The following is a 14,416-nucleotide window of genomic DNA, read 5'->3' as shown; positions in this document are numbered from 1 at the left end:
TCTGTTTTCTTTTGGCACCCACCACTAAATAGTGCACTAGAGCATGCCAAAGCATTTTTGTTTTCAGGTTTCTTAAATATCTGTGGGTCAATCACCCCCAATTCAAAGATAAGAAACCCAGAAAAAAAAAGGTGAAAAAAGAGAAGAAAGGAAAGCAAGTGAAGAAAAGAAAGGGGAAGGTGTTGACATGTATGTTCAAGGAATATTATTATATGAAACAAATTATCAGGAAGAATCAAAGCTTCCTAGACCACCCCCATAATCCATCTATACAAGATTTAATCATGAGAATCTTATTAAAGTTAAGCATGAATACTTCAAAATAATACCTAAATAAAAAGTCACCTTTTTCTTTTTCATTTTCATTTTTTCTCCCTTTCTTCCTTTCTTTCTTTGTTTAATTTCATTCTTTTCCCCACTCCTCCTTAGATGCTATGGTCCTATACATGGTAGTGTGGTGACTGGTGAGTCATCACTTGGTGCAAGTGATGATCAAGCTTTTTACAGGTAACGGTGGTGCAATGAAGATAATGTTGTCATCAACTTGCAGGTCTTTTTCAATTAAATCCATATCACATAAACTAACCTATGTTCTACTAAAAAGAATAAAGTTGTAGATTCTTTGGCTTCAAAGGATCACATTCTGATATGATACCATTGATTTTGTGGGCACTATATCTTTGTTAGTTCAAGAAACAACTTTGTCATGCCTGGAACAAGTTTTAGGTGAATTTCCCTTCTAGAAGTTACTAAGCTACATTTAGGTCCTTCTAAGCAAATCTTCAGTCAAATACGACATTTTCTTTCTAATGTGGCATGCAGGTGATATGAGTTGAGTAAGATCTCCATGCCCTTAGTTGGGTTGTTCGTCAAAAACAAGCTAATAATGAATCTGGTTCCGTCGTGGTTCCTGACATTCCATTTTATCCTTCTTGGTTATTATGTCGCCTGAAACACATTGATAATCTGAGATGCATCAAATCAAAATTAAGAAAAAGCAGTAAATCCTCAAAACCACCATGTTAATGGATCCAGCAACCAGCATCTTTAAGGAGAAACAAGTGGAGCATAATAGTAAATCTGCTTCATTTTGTGTCCCTTTCAATGTCTTTAGATGCACCCATTAATGGAGACATGGGAACATATTCACTACCAAAAAGCATTGTAGAATATGTTACCTCACGTCTCTCTTCTTCCCATTATTTCACGTCTGTCGCCATTATTGCTCTTCACATTGCAAGGCTTCTGATTCTAAGTTGAATGATGAATGTAGATTATTTCCTTTCTGAAACTGGGAAATAATAATTGAAGAACAAATGAAATTGCAGTGTTAAAAGTCAAAACAAAATTTGAATTTAAAAAAAAAAAACCCTTTCCTTCTTTCAGTATTAACACTGTACAGGTGTACAATCCTTCCATCCATGGAGTCATGAAGGAATTATGAAATAAAGAAAGGGACAGTGGAGAAAACATAAAAAAAAGTAAAAAGAAAATAGGGTTTGCTCATTTGGTGGGCGGTGGATTTTGATTCTTGAACGCTCTTCTCAGGAGTGAGTAGATGTAAGTAACTTCGGATTTTTTTTTTTATAATTTTTGTTTTATTTGTAAATACTCGGTTTTCAAATTCCGAAATCGTTCTGTAGAACTATCGCCAAGGATTCTTCCCTCTGAAACTTTCGCTGCCTCTCAATGAATTTCTCTATGGTGCGCCGGAAATCTTCCTCCTCCGCGTACGAATAAGCCGCCGGCACTGCCAATGCTTCTTCTGTATCGCTTCCGACATTCCTGCTACGTAACTCTGTTTCCGATCGCTGGAGTTCTCTGCACGGCTTCTCTTCTACCTTGCTCTTCAGTTTCGGCTTCAAGATCTCCGACTGACTCCTAAGCAAGAAAATCGTGGATTCCGACGAAGCCGCCGGCTCCTTGTCCTCCTCCCGGTACGCATTAGTGATCGTTTTCACCTTCTCTTCATGGTGAACAATTTCTGCGTTCAACTTCTCCTCATGGTGAACAATCTCTCTGTCCTCGTCTACAAACTCCACCGGCGCCGGTGTTGGAACAATATTATCATCGACTAGCGGCTTCTGACTAGATTTATTATCAGTGTTGTTCTTGACAAACTCGTCGTAGATATAATCGGTGGCGGGGGCGGTTGAGTTGAGGCCTAGGGAGGAGAAGTGGCCGGATTTGACGAAGAGAGTGAGAATGATGGCGTTTCCGGCAAGGAAGACGAAGCAAGGGCTGACCAGGACAAGACAAAACTCCCGGAAATACTCGGCGAAGATCCTGACGGCAACTGGAAGACGAGTGGAGAACCAGGAGACTAAGAGCAGAGCGATGCAGACCTCGACGTAGCGGAACAAGGTTTTCATATTCCGAAGACGAAGATACCTTCGCATGGCCTTTGCTTTCTCTGCTTTTACGTTATCGAAGTCGAAACAATCCATTGATAAGGTAAAGAGAAAATTGAGTGAAAATGGAAAGAGCAGGTGAATTTGGGGATGAAACGGTCGTCAAGGCATCAATCGTTGCGGATTGATGACGAAATACAGGAGTGGAGAATGGAGATTAATGTGAGTAAAGCCTTTTTTGTGTTTTTTTTTTTTTTCCCAGAGTGTTGACACAAAAGCGCGAACCCTTGGATCTTGTTCTTTCAGGTGGAGCAGAAGAGAAGAGAGAGCTCTAAAACTTGAAGATGAAAGAGCAGTAGAAAAAAGAAATGGGAGGGTTTCTGACAGTCTGATTCCGCACCAATTCCAGGGGAATCCAGAAAGCTTACTTCGGTTATAACTGGAAAGGAAAGGAAAGGAAGAAAGGGAATTTAAGAGCGCTGCAAGTGTTGAATTCTGGAAAACAAAGAGAAGAAAAAGGAGGGAAGAGTAAGGGATCTTACCCTATGAGATTCCTTTTCTTTCTTGAAATTGGGTGATATATGAGAGAGAGAGAGAGAGAGTATGAGAGTGAGAGTGAGGACTCTACTTTGATGGGGATGGGATGGGATGGGATGGGATGGGATGTGCCTTGAGAGGTGCTGAAAGCCAATTTGGTGGAGCATGTCTACCCTTTTTATAGCTCCAAACCCGCCTGCCCGGGGCCACCACATGACGTGAAATGACAACTACCGCGGTTTGTTGAACCGTGAGTCCGAACCCGGATTGGGGCGTGCAACGGTATAGAGCACGGATTAAACGTCCTTCCTCTCTTCCCAGAGATTTTGAAAAATCGATTCAAATTAATGTGGAGGTGGTGGCAGTGGTGGTTCAGCCAGGCAGGCAGGCAGGCAGGCAGGTAATTTAAATTTAGAATATTGTGAAACGGTTGAAGTTTTTTGAAACCTGGACGATCCTCACAAGTCACAAGTAGTTGTAACTTGTAAATCAGGTCGAACCATGCAGCCGAAATGGAAGAGAATGGAAGATGATGATTCAAATTCAATAGAGACATTGAATGAGGGGGAGACGCATGTTAGTTGGTAATTGTCAGTTGAGTTGAGTTGAGTTGTGTACATTGTTGGAATTTGGAAATTTGGAAATAGCATCATCAGTCAGTTTGTGAGTGGTGAATGGGGGGACGCCCTGCCCTGCTCTGCTCTGCTCTGCTCTGCTCTGCTCTGCTCTGCTCTGCTCACGCGAGGGAGGGAGGGAGGGAGAGAGAGACCGGCAAGAAGAGAAGCAAGAGGTCTTAAGTGCGAAGGTATGGTAGGAGTCGTACCCTAAAGAGACCATAATCATTATCACGGGAACGACACACACATATATATATATAATATATTCATTAGTTGATGACATTAATGGGTCTGTCTCTAAGTAGTGTCTACCTAGACCTAGACCTAGTCTAGGGAAAGTGGTCCGACTGACCGGCAATATATTCAGGTCTCAGGGTACGGTGGTAAACTGTAAACACGACGACCACCACCACACTCAAGAGTCAGGACTAGTTCCGTCGAATGAGGTGAGTTGAGCTGAGTTGCATGGGGTCCCCCACGCCCCACTCACGGCCCACGCAGATGAATTCAACCCAGCAAATGTGCAGAATTGAGTATTGAATTGAGCATTCAATTGAATTGAAAGTGGAAAGTGGAAAGTCGAAAGTGGAAACACACATGATGCAGCAGCAGCTAGCTGCAGCACTGTCCTGTAACTACTGCAGGTAGTGGCTTGAGCTTGTGCGTGTTTGGGTGGGCTCTTGTTGCACTTGCTCTGTTGCTCTTGCTCATTGGGAAACCCCGAAATTCAATGTCAGATACGCGATCGATGCTCATTTGCACTTCCGTACCCTACCCTACCCTACCCTACCCTGCCTTGCCCTGCCTTGCCCTGCCTTGCCCTGCCCTGCCCTGAAGCCTGCCTGTAAGTCTGCAACTTACTAACACGACTACTACTATTACGCCTCACAACTGAACTATGACTCTATTATGAGAAAGAGAGAGAGAGAGAGAAGAACGACAACCAATCAATTTGTCTTTTAAGTTTGAACTTTGAACTACTTCTGTCTATCTACATTATAAGCATAAATAAAACCAGCATTCATGGGGAATGAAGAAAGAAACCACGGACGCATTACCCTTTTCTGCTCTCTCTTTCGTTGCCTCGTCCTATCATTTCACTTCAATGCTAAAAACAATGGCCCATGGCTGGGCTCTATCAATATATATATATATATATATATATATATATATATATATATATATATATATATATATATTTTGCCATCCTACATTACTTACTTTTCTTCACCAAAAAAAAACATTACTTACTTTCCGTTTTTCAATGTCATAATTAATACTCTATTTTTTTGGGTAATTTTCATTTGGACCTGAAGTTTGGTCTAGTCATTTTTAGTCCAAATAAATAGACATTTTACATCTGCCTTTTTAAAATATTCAATAAGATTAATTAAGGACAAATTATAATTTTATGACCAAAATACCCTCAAATCTATTATATCCTAAAATTTTGAGTAATCCACCTCTATAAATGCAAATTTTATTATTATTTACAACAATTGGATGACGACTGACACCTAACTTCTCACAATATCCATCTGACACCTAACTTCTCACAATATCCATCTGGATCATGCGTAATGGTATTGAATGACATTTCCATTTCCATGTTTCCTTCCATAATTTCATGGCTTGTGAGCTGTATTTTCTCTATGACTAACTCTGCAACCACAGCAATTGAAGCTTCTTCCAAATCTCCGAACACTTGAACTTCAAATTCCGACGATGATTATCAACAATTCAAATAGAATCTCAGGCACCCATGTCGTCAGTACCATATCCCAACGCCGTGGCCACATCAATCCAATGCTAAATATGTGCACTCTTCTCGCTTCCGAAGGCTTAGTAGTCACATTTGTAGTCACGGAGGAGTGGCTTTCCTTGATCGATTCATCTGGATCTACTTCAAACACACCTGGATTTCAGTTTCCCACAATTCCGAATGTAATCCCATCGGAACTGAGTGGTGTGTCGTCAGATGGAAGCTCCATTTGATCAGCTTCTTGATCGACTCGACCCACCTGTGACTTGTATTATACCTGACACTTTCGTTGCATTATCATTATCACCTCCTCCATTGCAGGAAACTTAGAGAGAAAAAAAATGAAAGATTCCCAATATAACCAAACCCATAAAACAAATTGCAAGAAAAACAAAGCAAAGCAAAGATTTCCCTTACCCATTTCAACCACCAAAAAAAAAATTCAACCACCACGTCTCATTATCATCATCGTCTCCCTTTTCTCCTTTTTGGGTTCTATTATTATTATTTTTCCTGTAAACTAACAGACTCTTCATCTTTTATCTTTTTATTTTTCTTTCTAGGGTTAGAGAGGGTTATGGAGTATGTCCAGCCGATTGATTTAATAGAAAATCAAGTTATGGAATTTGAGGTTTTATGTTTAATGGAATAAATACCAATATTTTAAAATTTTCACCGTTAGATTTAATTGTGAAGACAATATGCAAATCTTATGATTGAATAGATGTGATGGAAAAAGTGGGGATAGTTAGATACGTTTTGCCAACGTTGAGTTGTATCCAATTAACCTAAATCCATCTGTATCTTTATTCACTCTGTGCTGATTTTCTTGGGTTGCCACCTTTTCAATTAGTAGAGGTAGGAAGCAGTCGCTAATCCTTGAAGAAAACCATCTGCATTTTCCAATGTTTTCTCTCTCACACAATAATAACTAATAATAATAAAAATAGAAAACCACCAAACAGAGTGAGTGGAGCACCACAAAACCCATGGATATGCCTGCCGACCCCGTATAATTTCTCTCTCTCTCTCTTCAAAATTTTCAATCTCAATAAATAGATCCACGCGTGCCATGCATTTGATTTTGAACCACGAATAAAACTTGCAAGCAAGGTTAAAATAGTCAAGTCACAGGTATTCTTACAAAGCTAAGACCAAGATTGCATTGTGGTTCCTCTTGGAATTTCAGACAATCAAATCACCCACTAAATGCTTTCTTAAATATGCTTATTGTGTCGAAAATTTTATATAATTATCATCTCAATACTAATAATTAGTTGTTAAATACCACAGAAATCGTTTTCCTTGGTAATAATGAAAACGGATTGTAATGCTCTGGAGTGACTTTGCCGGGAAATTTAGACGTTGTTTTCAAATTAGCGTGGTAAATAAATAAATAAAACGGTGATGATTTCTTTGTTGGAGTAACTTTGCCGGGAAATTTGGACGTTGATATGAAATGAGCAAAGGTTAGTTGGGAAAGGGCTGTTAACATTTGAATGGAGTGGCTCGCATTTAGATTTTCGATTTGGGTAGTTCTCTCTCTTCCTCGAGAAACAAACAGACAGCTTAGCTTGAAACGAAAATGGCAGAAGACTTCGTCAAGAAACATAAATTTAAAAAAAAAAAAAAAAAAAACCCCACCAAAAATCGATGTTTCTTTCTCTCTCATCGTTGTTGGTTCATCGTCGTGTCGTCCTCACTGTCCGTCTCCGTTTTCTTAGGGACTCTTGAGAGGATTATTCGGTGATTTATAATCTTCTCATACTCTGAGCTCTGCATTTTCGTCAGAGGTAATTTTCTCGATCCTCCTCCTGTCTTTTCTTCTCCTCTTCTCTTGCCATTGTTTCTGTTTTCTTCTTTGTTGATCTTAGCTTCCCGTTTCAGGATTTCAACACGAATAGCCCCCTGTTTCGTGTATTTGTCTGTTTTTTCTTTCAGTTTTATATACCTTGATCTCAAATCTATATGCATAGTTCTCCGATTTGTTTGGGTTTTCCTCTATTATTCTGATAATCTGTTCTTGCATTCTAAGGTTTGCCCACTTTGTATATGTGCGTGTGAGATGCAGGCATTTGTTGGCGAGGCCCTTCGACTCTTCTTATCTTAATATGAACGATTGATTCTCCTGCCCTTTGCTGTCTCAAAGGAGCAAGCTCTCAAGCAATAATCATGTGCGATGTAATGTCTGGATCTCTCGAGCGTTCCTTGAGACCTGGTAAGAAATTTGATTGGTATATTCATTCTGTTTCTGCTTTTCAGTTACTTTGAACCATCTAATGATGTAATGAGCCTTCTGAAACTAATAAATGGTTGTGTGCACACTCTTTTTTCCCTCTGACATGGAAAACTGCTTAACTACCATGGTATAAAATGATTAAAATGTAGACCATTGTTTTTATCATTCAGGATTTTAGACTCGCAGAATACGTATAATACATAGTTTCCAGAAACCCTAATGATAAAAAACGCATTCTTCGTTGTTGCTATCGGTTGGTCCAAAAATTTTGATCCTTCACTATTTTTATTTTTTTTCAGGTCTCGAAAAATCCGAGATGGAAAACTCAGAGGATGAGAGGAAGACTAGGATTGGGTCTCTGAAAAAGAAAGCTATTAATGCGTCGACCAAATTCAGGCATTCTCTGACAAAGAGGGGCAGGAGAAACAGTAGAGTTTTTTCTGTTTCCATTGAGGATGTGCATGATGCAGAGGAGATGCTGGCAGTTGATGCATTGCGTCAAGCTCTTATCTTGGATGAATTATTACCCTCTAAACATGATGATTATCATATGATGCTTAGGTGAGTTTATCCTCAATGTTCCTTTGAACTTGTTATAAAATCAACAATGGATGCTAAATTGAAGGTAGTTGATGATTGTTGTACTGAATGAAGACTGATCTGAATTTAGACATGTCATATTACTACAGAGATGGTGAGATATCTCCATACACACTAGTATCATAAAAGTAAAGTTGGAAGAACATTGAAAATTTTAAACATACTTAACTCATTTATGGGCAAGAGATTGCAGCCTGGTTCATGGCCCTTTACAGTTGGGGTTCAATGAGCACATGCAGGGGATCAGCTTAGTCGAGATTTTTATTTCACAGGGGAGGGGTGGTAATTTCACATGCTCACGTGTCCGGGTTCAAGGGTTGTGCAACCAGGCAGAATTCTTTTTTCCTTTCATTTATTTACTCAAGAAGAGTGTTGATAGCAGAAATGTAGATATAGGCAGAGAAGGTGGTATCTAAGTACAACAACAACAATCCTTATCCCAACTAAATCAGGTGTGCAACATGGATCTTGCCTTCCAATCAGCTCTGTTTGAGGTGATACTAGATACAAGCCTAAACCATGCGCATCATGTCTAAACATTTCTCCTACCCTAGTTCTTCTAGTTCCTTTAATTTGGGCCTCTGTTGAACTGACCGTGCCACCTCAAACAACTTTCTTGTAACTTATTATTTAAGGGAGCTACTCTGAAACCAGCTTTAATATGAGCAGTCCCTTTATTTTTTATAATTGCCACTCATCCATCTTAGCATCTTCGTTTTTGCTATACTTGGTTTATCTATATGTTGCTTCTTAGCAGCCCAACACTTTGAACCATACATCATAGCTGGTCATACGATGGTCCTATAAAAATTTTCTATGAGCTTTAAAGGACTATGTTGATCATACAAAATCCCAGACAAACTTCTCCACTTCATCCACTCTATTATAAACTTTAGAAAGAACTTCCAACTAAAGACCTTCCAAACTAATCATGGAAGTTCTTCTTCCCTATTTAGGTAATTAATTTTTACTTAATTATGTAGGTTCTTGAAGGCCAGGAAATTTGACATTGAGAAGACAAAGCAAATGTGGGGTGACATGCTCCATTGGAGGAAGGAGTTTGGTTCTGATACAATCATGGAGGTATTCATATAAAAGTGACGACCAAAAGTTAAAGAGGCCCGTTCCTTGGATAATCCGATTGTTATTGCTGCTAATGTGGCTTATGTTCCTCATTTCCCACTATTTTCTAGGATTTTCAATTTGAAGAACTAGATGAAGTCCTTCAACACTATCCCCAAGGACATCACGGTGTAGATAAAGATGGACGTCCTGTTTACATTGAGTGCCTGGGAAAAGTCGATGCCACAAAGCTATTGCAGGCCACTACCATGGATCGGTATGTGAATTATCACGTACGAGAGTTTGAGAGGACCTTTGCTGTTAAGTTCCCAGCTTGTTCTCTTGCAGCAAAGAAGCACATTGATCAAAGCACAACCATACTGGATGTGCAAGGAGTGGTATGTAAGGATCCTTAAACCTGTGTTGTTATTACGTATATATTTGGGTTTGACATTAATCTAATAACAAATTCCCTTGAACTCCTGTTTTCTGGGCATGACATATAATAGTTACACTAATTGTTCATGAGGGCAATATGGTGTTTTTTGGTGGGTGGGAGGGAGAGACCTGGAAAAAGAGGTTCTTTGTTTCGTTATTATATGAACACATAACCACCTTCTCTACTCTGCATGATATTTTGATTGGTGTCTTAGGGATTCAAAAATTTCAACAAAGCAGCCAGGGAACTTATTGTGCGTCTTCAGAAGATTGATGGTGACAATTATCCTGAGGTACTTATAATCTTAGTCAAATTAATATTTTGCCACTTAAGTTGTTACAGCAGAGCGGAGTTTTGGTGCTATGATATGGAAATGTACTATGATATGGAAATTTTCTGTTTCCTTTGCACAGACCCTTTGTCGCATGTTCATCATCAATGCAGGTCCTGGATTTAGACTTCTGTGGAACACGGTGAAGACCTTCCTTGATCCCAAAACTACGGCAAAGATCCACGTAAGTTGCTACTAATACCATTGCCTAGGCCTTGCATTGTCTGCTATTTGTCTGGTTCAAGAAAAGTAACTTTACTGCTGATGGATGTTACCCATTAGGTTCTTGGGAATAAGTTCCAGAGCAAGTTGCTTGAAGTAATTGATGCTAGGTAAATTCTTCTATGATTATCACAATTCTTATTTTTCATTTACATTCTTGATTTCTCATTATTATGTAAATTTGGCTGCTGAATGTATAGTTACTAATTACTTCAGCTGTCAGATCTGTAGTTAACAGTAGATCAATTTGCAAAACCTTCTCACCTTTATGCATTTTCTAAATTAACCCTCACAACTTCTTCTGTTCCTTGGCCTTGTATCAGTGAATTGCCAGAATTTTTAGGTGGTACCTGTACTTGTGCTGATCGGGGTGGCTGTATGTGTTCTGATAAGGGTCCATGGAATGACCCTGATATATTGAAGGTTATCTGGCTTAATTTACCCTTTCTTTCTATGTGAGTTTATGAATCTTATTTTTATCAAATTGCAGCAGCTTCTTGTATTAATATTGCAATTGATATCTGATAAGCAGATGATTCAAAATGGTGATGCCAAATGTAAAAGGAAAATTGAGACACCCGATGAGAAGACAATTTCTGAAGATGAAATAGTGTATCCAAAGGTATTTAAATACTCCAAAACTATCTTCCTCTCCTCACCTCATGCTCTATCTTTGTTATCTTGATTTTCATGGTTGATACATTCAGCCAAATTATCCATCGTCTTTCTAACAAGTCTGCCAGAAGTCTGGCTGATGATTTCTTTTTCATCCATCTTTTTCTAATTTATCATTGAGGATTTTGATTCTTTGAAGGGGCAGGATTCTGATGACATGCAATCCTCCTCAACCCAACTTCAAAGGGAGTACATTGAGCATCCACAACTCTCTCCCGTTCATGAAGAAGTAAGTAGTTTAGATCTCCGACAGCTGACTCGGGCTTTTGTTCTGTTTGTTGATTTAGTAGGATGTGAAAAAAAAAATTGAACTGTTTATCATTTAGGAGCAGAGTTCGGAGGCTTTGTTCCTCTTAATGTGTCTTCCTGGGACTCTATTTAAAGTGGATGTCTGTAGCTTCATTTGTTCAACAGGTGTTGCATAAACATATTCAATTCGTTTTTGGTTCTATAATTGAGTTCCTATTTCCAACAGTGGGCTCCCAAAAATAGCTGAGAATTTGGAGATTCTAAAGTGGTTGAAATGGACCAGCTGCTGTCCACCCTCATTCTATTTCGATCTACATCTATTGCCTGGTGCAGCCTTCTTTGCTATCTTAACAGTAGTTAAAGAGAATTTGTAGAAATGATCACAAACAAGAAATCTTCACTTTTCACACAACAAAAACAACCATTGCCTTATCCCAACAAAATGGGGGTGGGTTTCACCTTTCATATGCATATAAAAATTATGCAAATATATTCCAAGTATTTTTTTTCTCTGCATAGTTATCTTTCACCTTTATAACTTCATTGTTTATTAATTTGAAGTTCGAATTAGCATCCCAATATGAAAAAATGTTCTCTGCAGGCTCATATTGGCAAAAATAACAATGGTGACTACGGGTATGATAAATTCATCCCCATGGTTGATAAGGGTGTGAATGCAACTTGGCATAAAGCAGTAGAAAATAACAAGCTGGCAGTCTCTAAAGGTACGTGATTTATAGTTATTCCTTTGTATGTCCATGTGGTAATAGCTCAGCAGTGTCTACTTTGCATGGTTGTCACTTAGGCAATTCACCAAGGTATGGGAATCAACATTATGGTGCCTGCCATAATTTTCTAAGTTCGGTGCTAATGTAGTTTTAGCGCTGTTATTCATGGATATGTTGATAATCCTGTGTAGTGTACACAAAAGGATAACTGCTAGTCCAGAGTAAATTCCACTAATTTTACAGCCTGAACTTTTTTCCTTCTTACTCAGTTGAGTATGAAAACGAAAGAGAAAGATTACAAATGAATTACTTGTCAGCCAGCTTATTTGAGTCCAAAGCACATCACCTCAATGATAAAATTTGTAGGTTGCTACCCTATGGATGATTCTTGCAAGGGTTCCGAAAATGGAATTAGTGGTCAGATCTTCTCCGGGGTCATGGCAGTGGTTATGGGCGTTGTCACTATGATTAAAGTATCACGCAACATGCCAAAGAAGATCACAGATGGAAGTCTCTACTCCAGCACGGTTTATGGTGCTGACACATTGTATAAAAGCCAAATGCATCAGCAGCAGATGTGTGGGCCTGCTGTCTCCCCTGCCGAATACATGGCTGCCATGAAGCGTATGGCTGACTTGGAAGAGAAGGTGAATGTTCTAAGCATGAGACCAGCAATGTCAGCTGAAAAGGAAGAAATGCTAAATGCTGCTATAAACCGTGTTGATGCCCTAGAGCAAGAGCTTAAGGCGACAAAAAAGGTGGGAGCAGTTCTTGCTGTTAAAATTTCATTCTTCTTAGTCACTTTCCTAAATTATTGACTCCTTTTTTGTTTTTTAGAATGTTGTTTTGGCATGCTTTTGCCTTTAATTTTTTTCTGTAATTTTGGAAAAAGCTCCAAATCTAGGAAAACACAACATGCTTTTATATTTTGTAGTAAACTTGTTGGTAAACAGCAAAGACTAGCCTCACACTAGGCTGGAGTGATAACAGGTCCAGCGGAACATACTGCATAGATGGGTGGAGCAGGTGGCTTTTGTGGTTTTTTCCTCAGGAAGTAATATTTGCCAAAAGGAGATTCTTATAGTGTAAATCATCAGAACATGATTAAAAGTTGTGTTCCTTTGGCAGAAAAGAATGTTAATCTTGTGATATTCAGTTGGTTGAACTATGCAGTCGCCTCACAGTCCCTCCTCCGAGAAAGAGATTTCAAACTGAAGTATACTGTTTGTGTTTGTTGGAAGCAGAATTTTTTCAATTCCTTATTACTGGTTGATGTTGCAAAAACCAATAGATTTGTGATGGAGAAGAAATAACCTTGCTTTTATAGGGATCCCTGGGGCAATTGATGTCTGTATAAACCTTAGTTCAAGTAAAAACGAAGCAGTGATTCTAGTTTACAACGTTATATAGATACTGAATAAATTACTACAAGAAAGTGCATTTCTTCCTTTCCTCCACAAGGCATAGAGTATGAGTTATTTTTCCCTTTTCCTTTTCTAAAGGTTTCTGCACTAATAACTCAAGTCAATTTGTACTTGGGCAGGTTCTTGAGGATTCCATTGCACGGCAGGAAGAGCTTGTCGCCTACCTTGAAAAGAAGAAGAAGAAGAAGAAGAATGTAAGTCATCAATGGTCGGGTATTGTTTAATTGAGTTTCCCAGTTTTACGTTAAGCATTTTCACATTTTTCAGTTTTTTGGCCTGTGAATGCAGAGGAGGTACTCCTTCTGCTGCTGGTAAAAGGGAGAGGCGCCTGTGCACTGTATAATGCTTCAGATAGAGGCGAAGACTTGTTAATTTTGTTGAAAATGCTGGGTGTGGTGATTCTCAATTCTTTGAAGACATTCTAGTGCTCTGGTGTGGTGATTCTCAATTCTTTGAAGACACTTTGAAGACATTCAAGTGCTCTGGTGTGGTGATTCTCAATTCTTTGAAGACATTCAAGTGCTCTGTGACCTATATTTGCAATACTGAAGTTCAATCGAAAGTTATATAGTTTGCGATTCTTTCTAAGTTGCCATTAATTTCTTAAATAAAATCATCATGGCAATGACTTAAACCGTAGCTCCCAGCTAAAAGTGAACAATGCAGTAGGGGCAATCAGGTGGAGTCTCAAAATCTATATAATGTTTAACAAATCACTGCTTAAATTTTGTATGCTAGTTCTGTGTCATTGAGATGGAACTTCGAGAATTCAAGTTTGATCTGCCCCCACCTGAATTGGCGTCTGCACATTTCTGCTTGGGGTAGCAAGAGGAACATGGAGGCTGGATAACTTCCAGGTACACCTTGGCTTTAATAAGTGTCAGTGAGGTCCACTCCCTCAGCTTTTTCACCGGTAACAAGCCAAATTCATTACCAAAGCAAATAATGGCAGCTAGACTTCTCGGTATCTGGACAATTTCTCATGGTCAGAAGCCTGATTAAGTCTATTGTCTCTGGTATCTTCTGGGTCTGCATCCAACACCCTCAAACAATTATTTCACTTGGTCTGCCACCATGACCTACTTCTTTTGAGACATATTGGCCATTGGGTCATGTTAACATAAACCATTTCCAATTTATTTCCGTTTTCAAATTCATTTCTCAGTGGAGGGCAGGAGGC

At 39.0% G+C, this 14,416-nt stretch overlaps 2 protein-coding genes across 3 annotated transcripts; one reads left to right on the top strand and one right to left on the bottom strand.

Moving 5' to 3' along the window:
• Window positions 1-1,412: 1,412 nt before the first annotated feature.
• LOC149014390 (uncharacterized) lies at window positions 1,413-3,021 on the bottom strand. The gene has a single exon (XM_089155988.1). The coding sequence runs from the start codon at window positions 2,445-2,447 to the stop codon at window positions 1,620-1,622; it is 828 nt and encodes a 275-aa protein (XP_089012114.1). The 5' UTR covers window positions 2,448-3,021; the 3' UTR covers window positions 1,413-1,619.
• Window positions 3,022-6,831: 3,810 nt separating this feature from the next.
• Window positions 6,832-13,584, top strand: LOC149014389 (phosphatidylinositol/phosphatidylcholine transfer protein SFH12-like). Of its 2 annotated transcripts, none has more exons than XM_089155112.1 (15): window positions 6,832-7,060; window positions 7,339-7,485; window positions 7,806-8,067; window positions 9,090-9,189; window positions 9,300-9,566; window positions 9,822-9,899; window positions 10,021-10,122; window positions 10,221-10,270; window positions 10,484-10,583; window positions 10,693-10,782; window positions 10,981-11,064; window positions 11,686-11,809; window positions 12,179-12,570; window positions 13,356-13,430; window positions 13,525-13,584. In XM_089155112.1, the coding sequence occupies exons 2-15, from the start codon at window positions 7,440-7,442 to the stop codon at window positions 13,549-13,551; spliced, it is 1,797 nt and encodes a 598-aa protein (XP_089011238.1). In that variant the 5' UTR covers window positions 6,832-7,060; window positions 7,339-7,439; the 3' UTR covers window positions 13,552-13,584. The 2 variants fall into 2 exon arrangements, with proteins under 2 accessions (XP_089011238.1, XP_089011237.1); XM_089155111.1 differs by having other exon boundaries at window positions 6,833-7,060; window positions 10,975-11,064.
• Window positions 13,585-14,416: the final 832 nt, after the last annotated feature.

The sequence above is a fragment of the Hakea prostrata genome, chromosome 5 (genome assembly GCF_041222555.1).
Source record: "Hakea prostrata isolate BN-2017 chromosome 5, UWA_Hpros_2, whole genome shotgun sequence".
NCBI classification, from domain to species: Eukaryota; Viridiplantae; Streptophyta; class Magnoliopsida; order Proteales; family Proteaceae; genus Hakea; species Hakea prostrata.
Note: the sequence above shows the minus strand (reverse complement) of the source record. Positions and strands in the feature narration are given on the sequence as shown.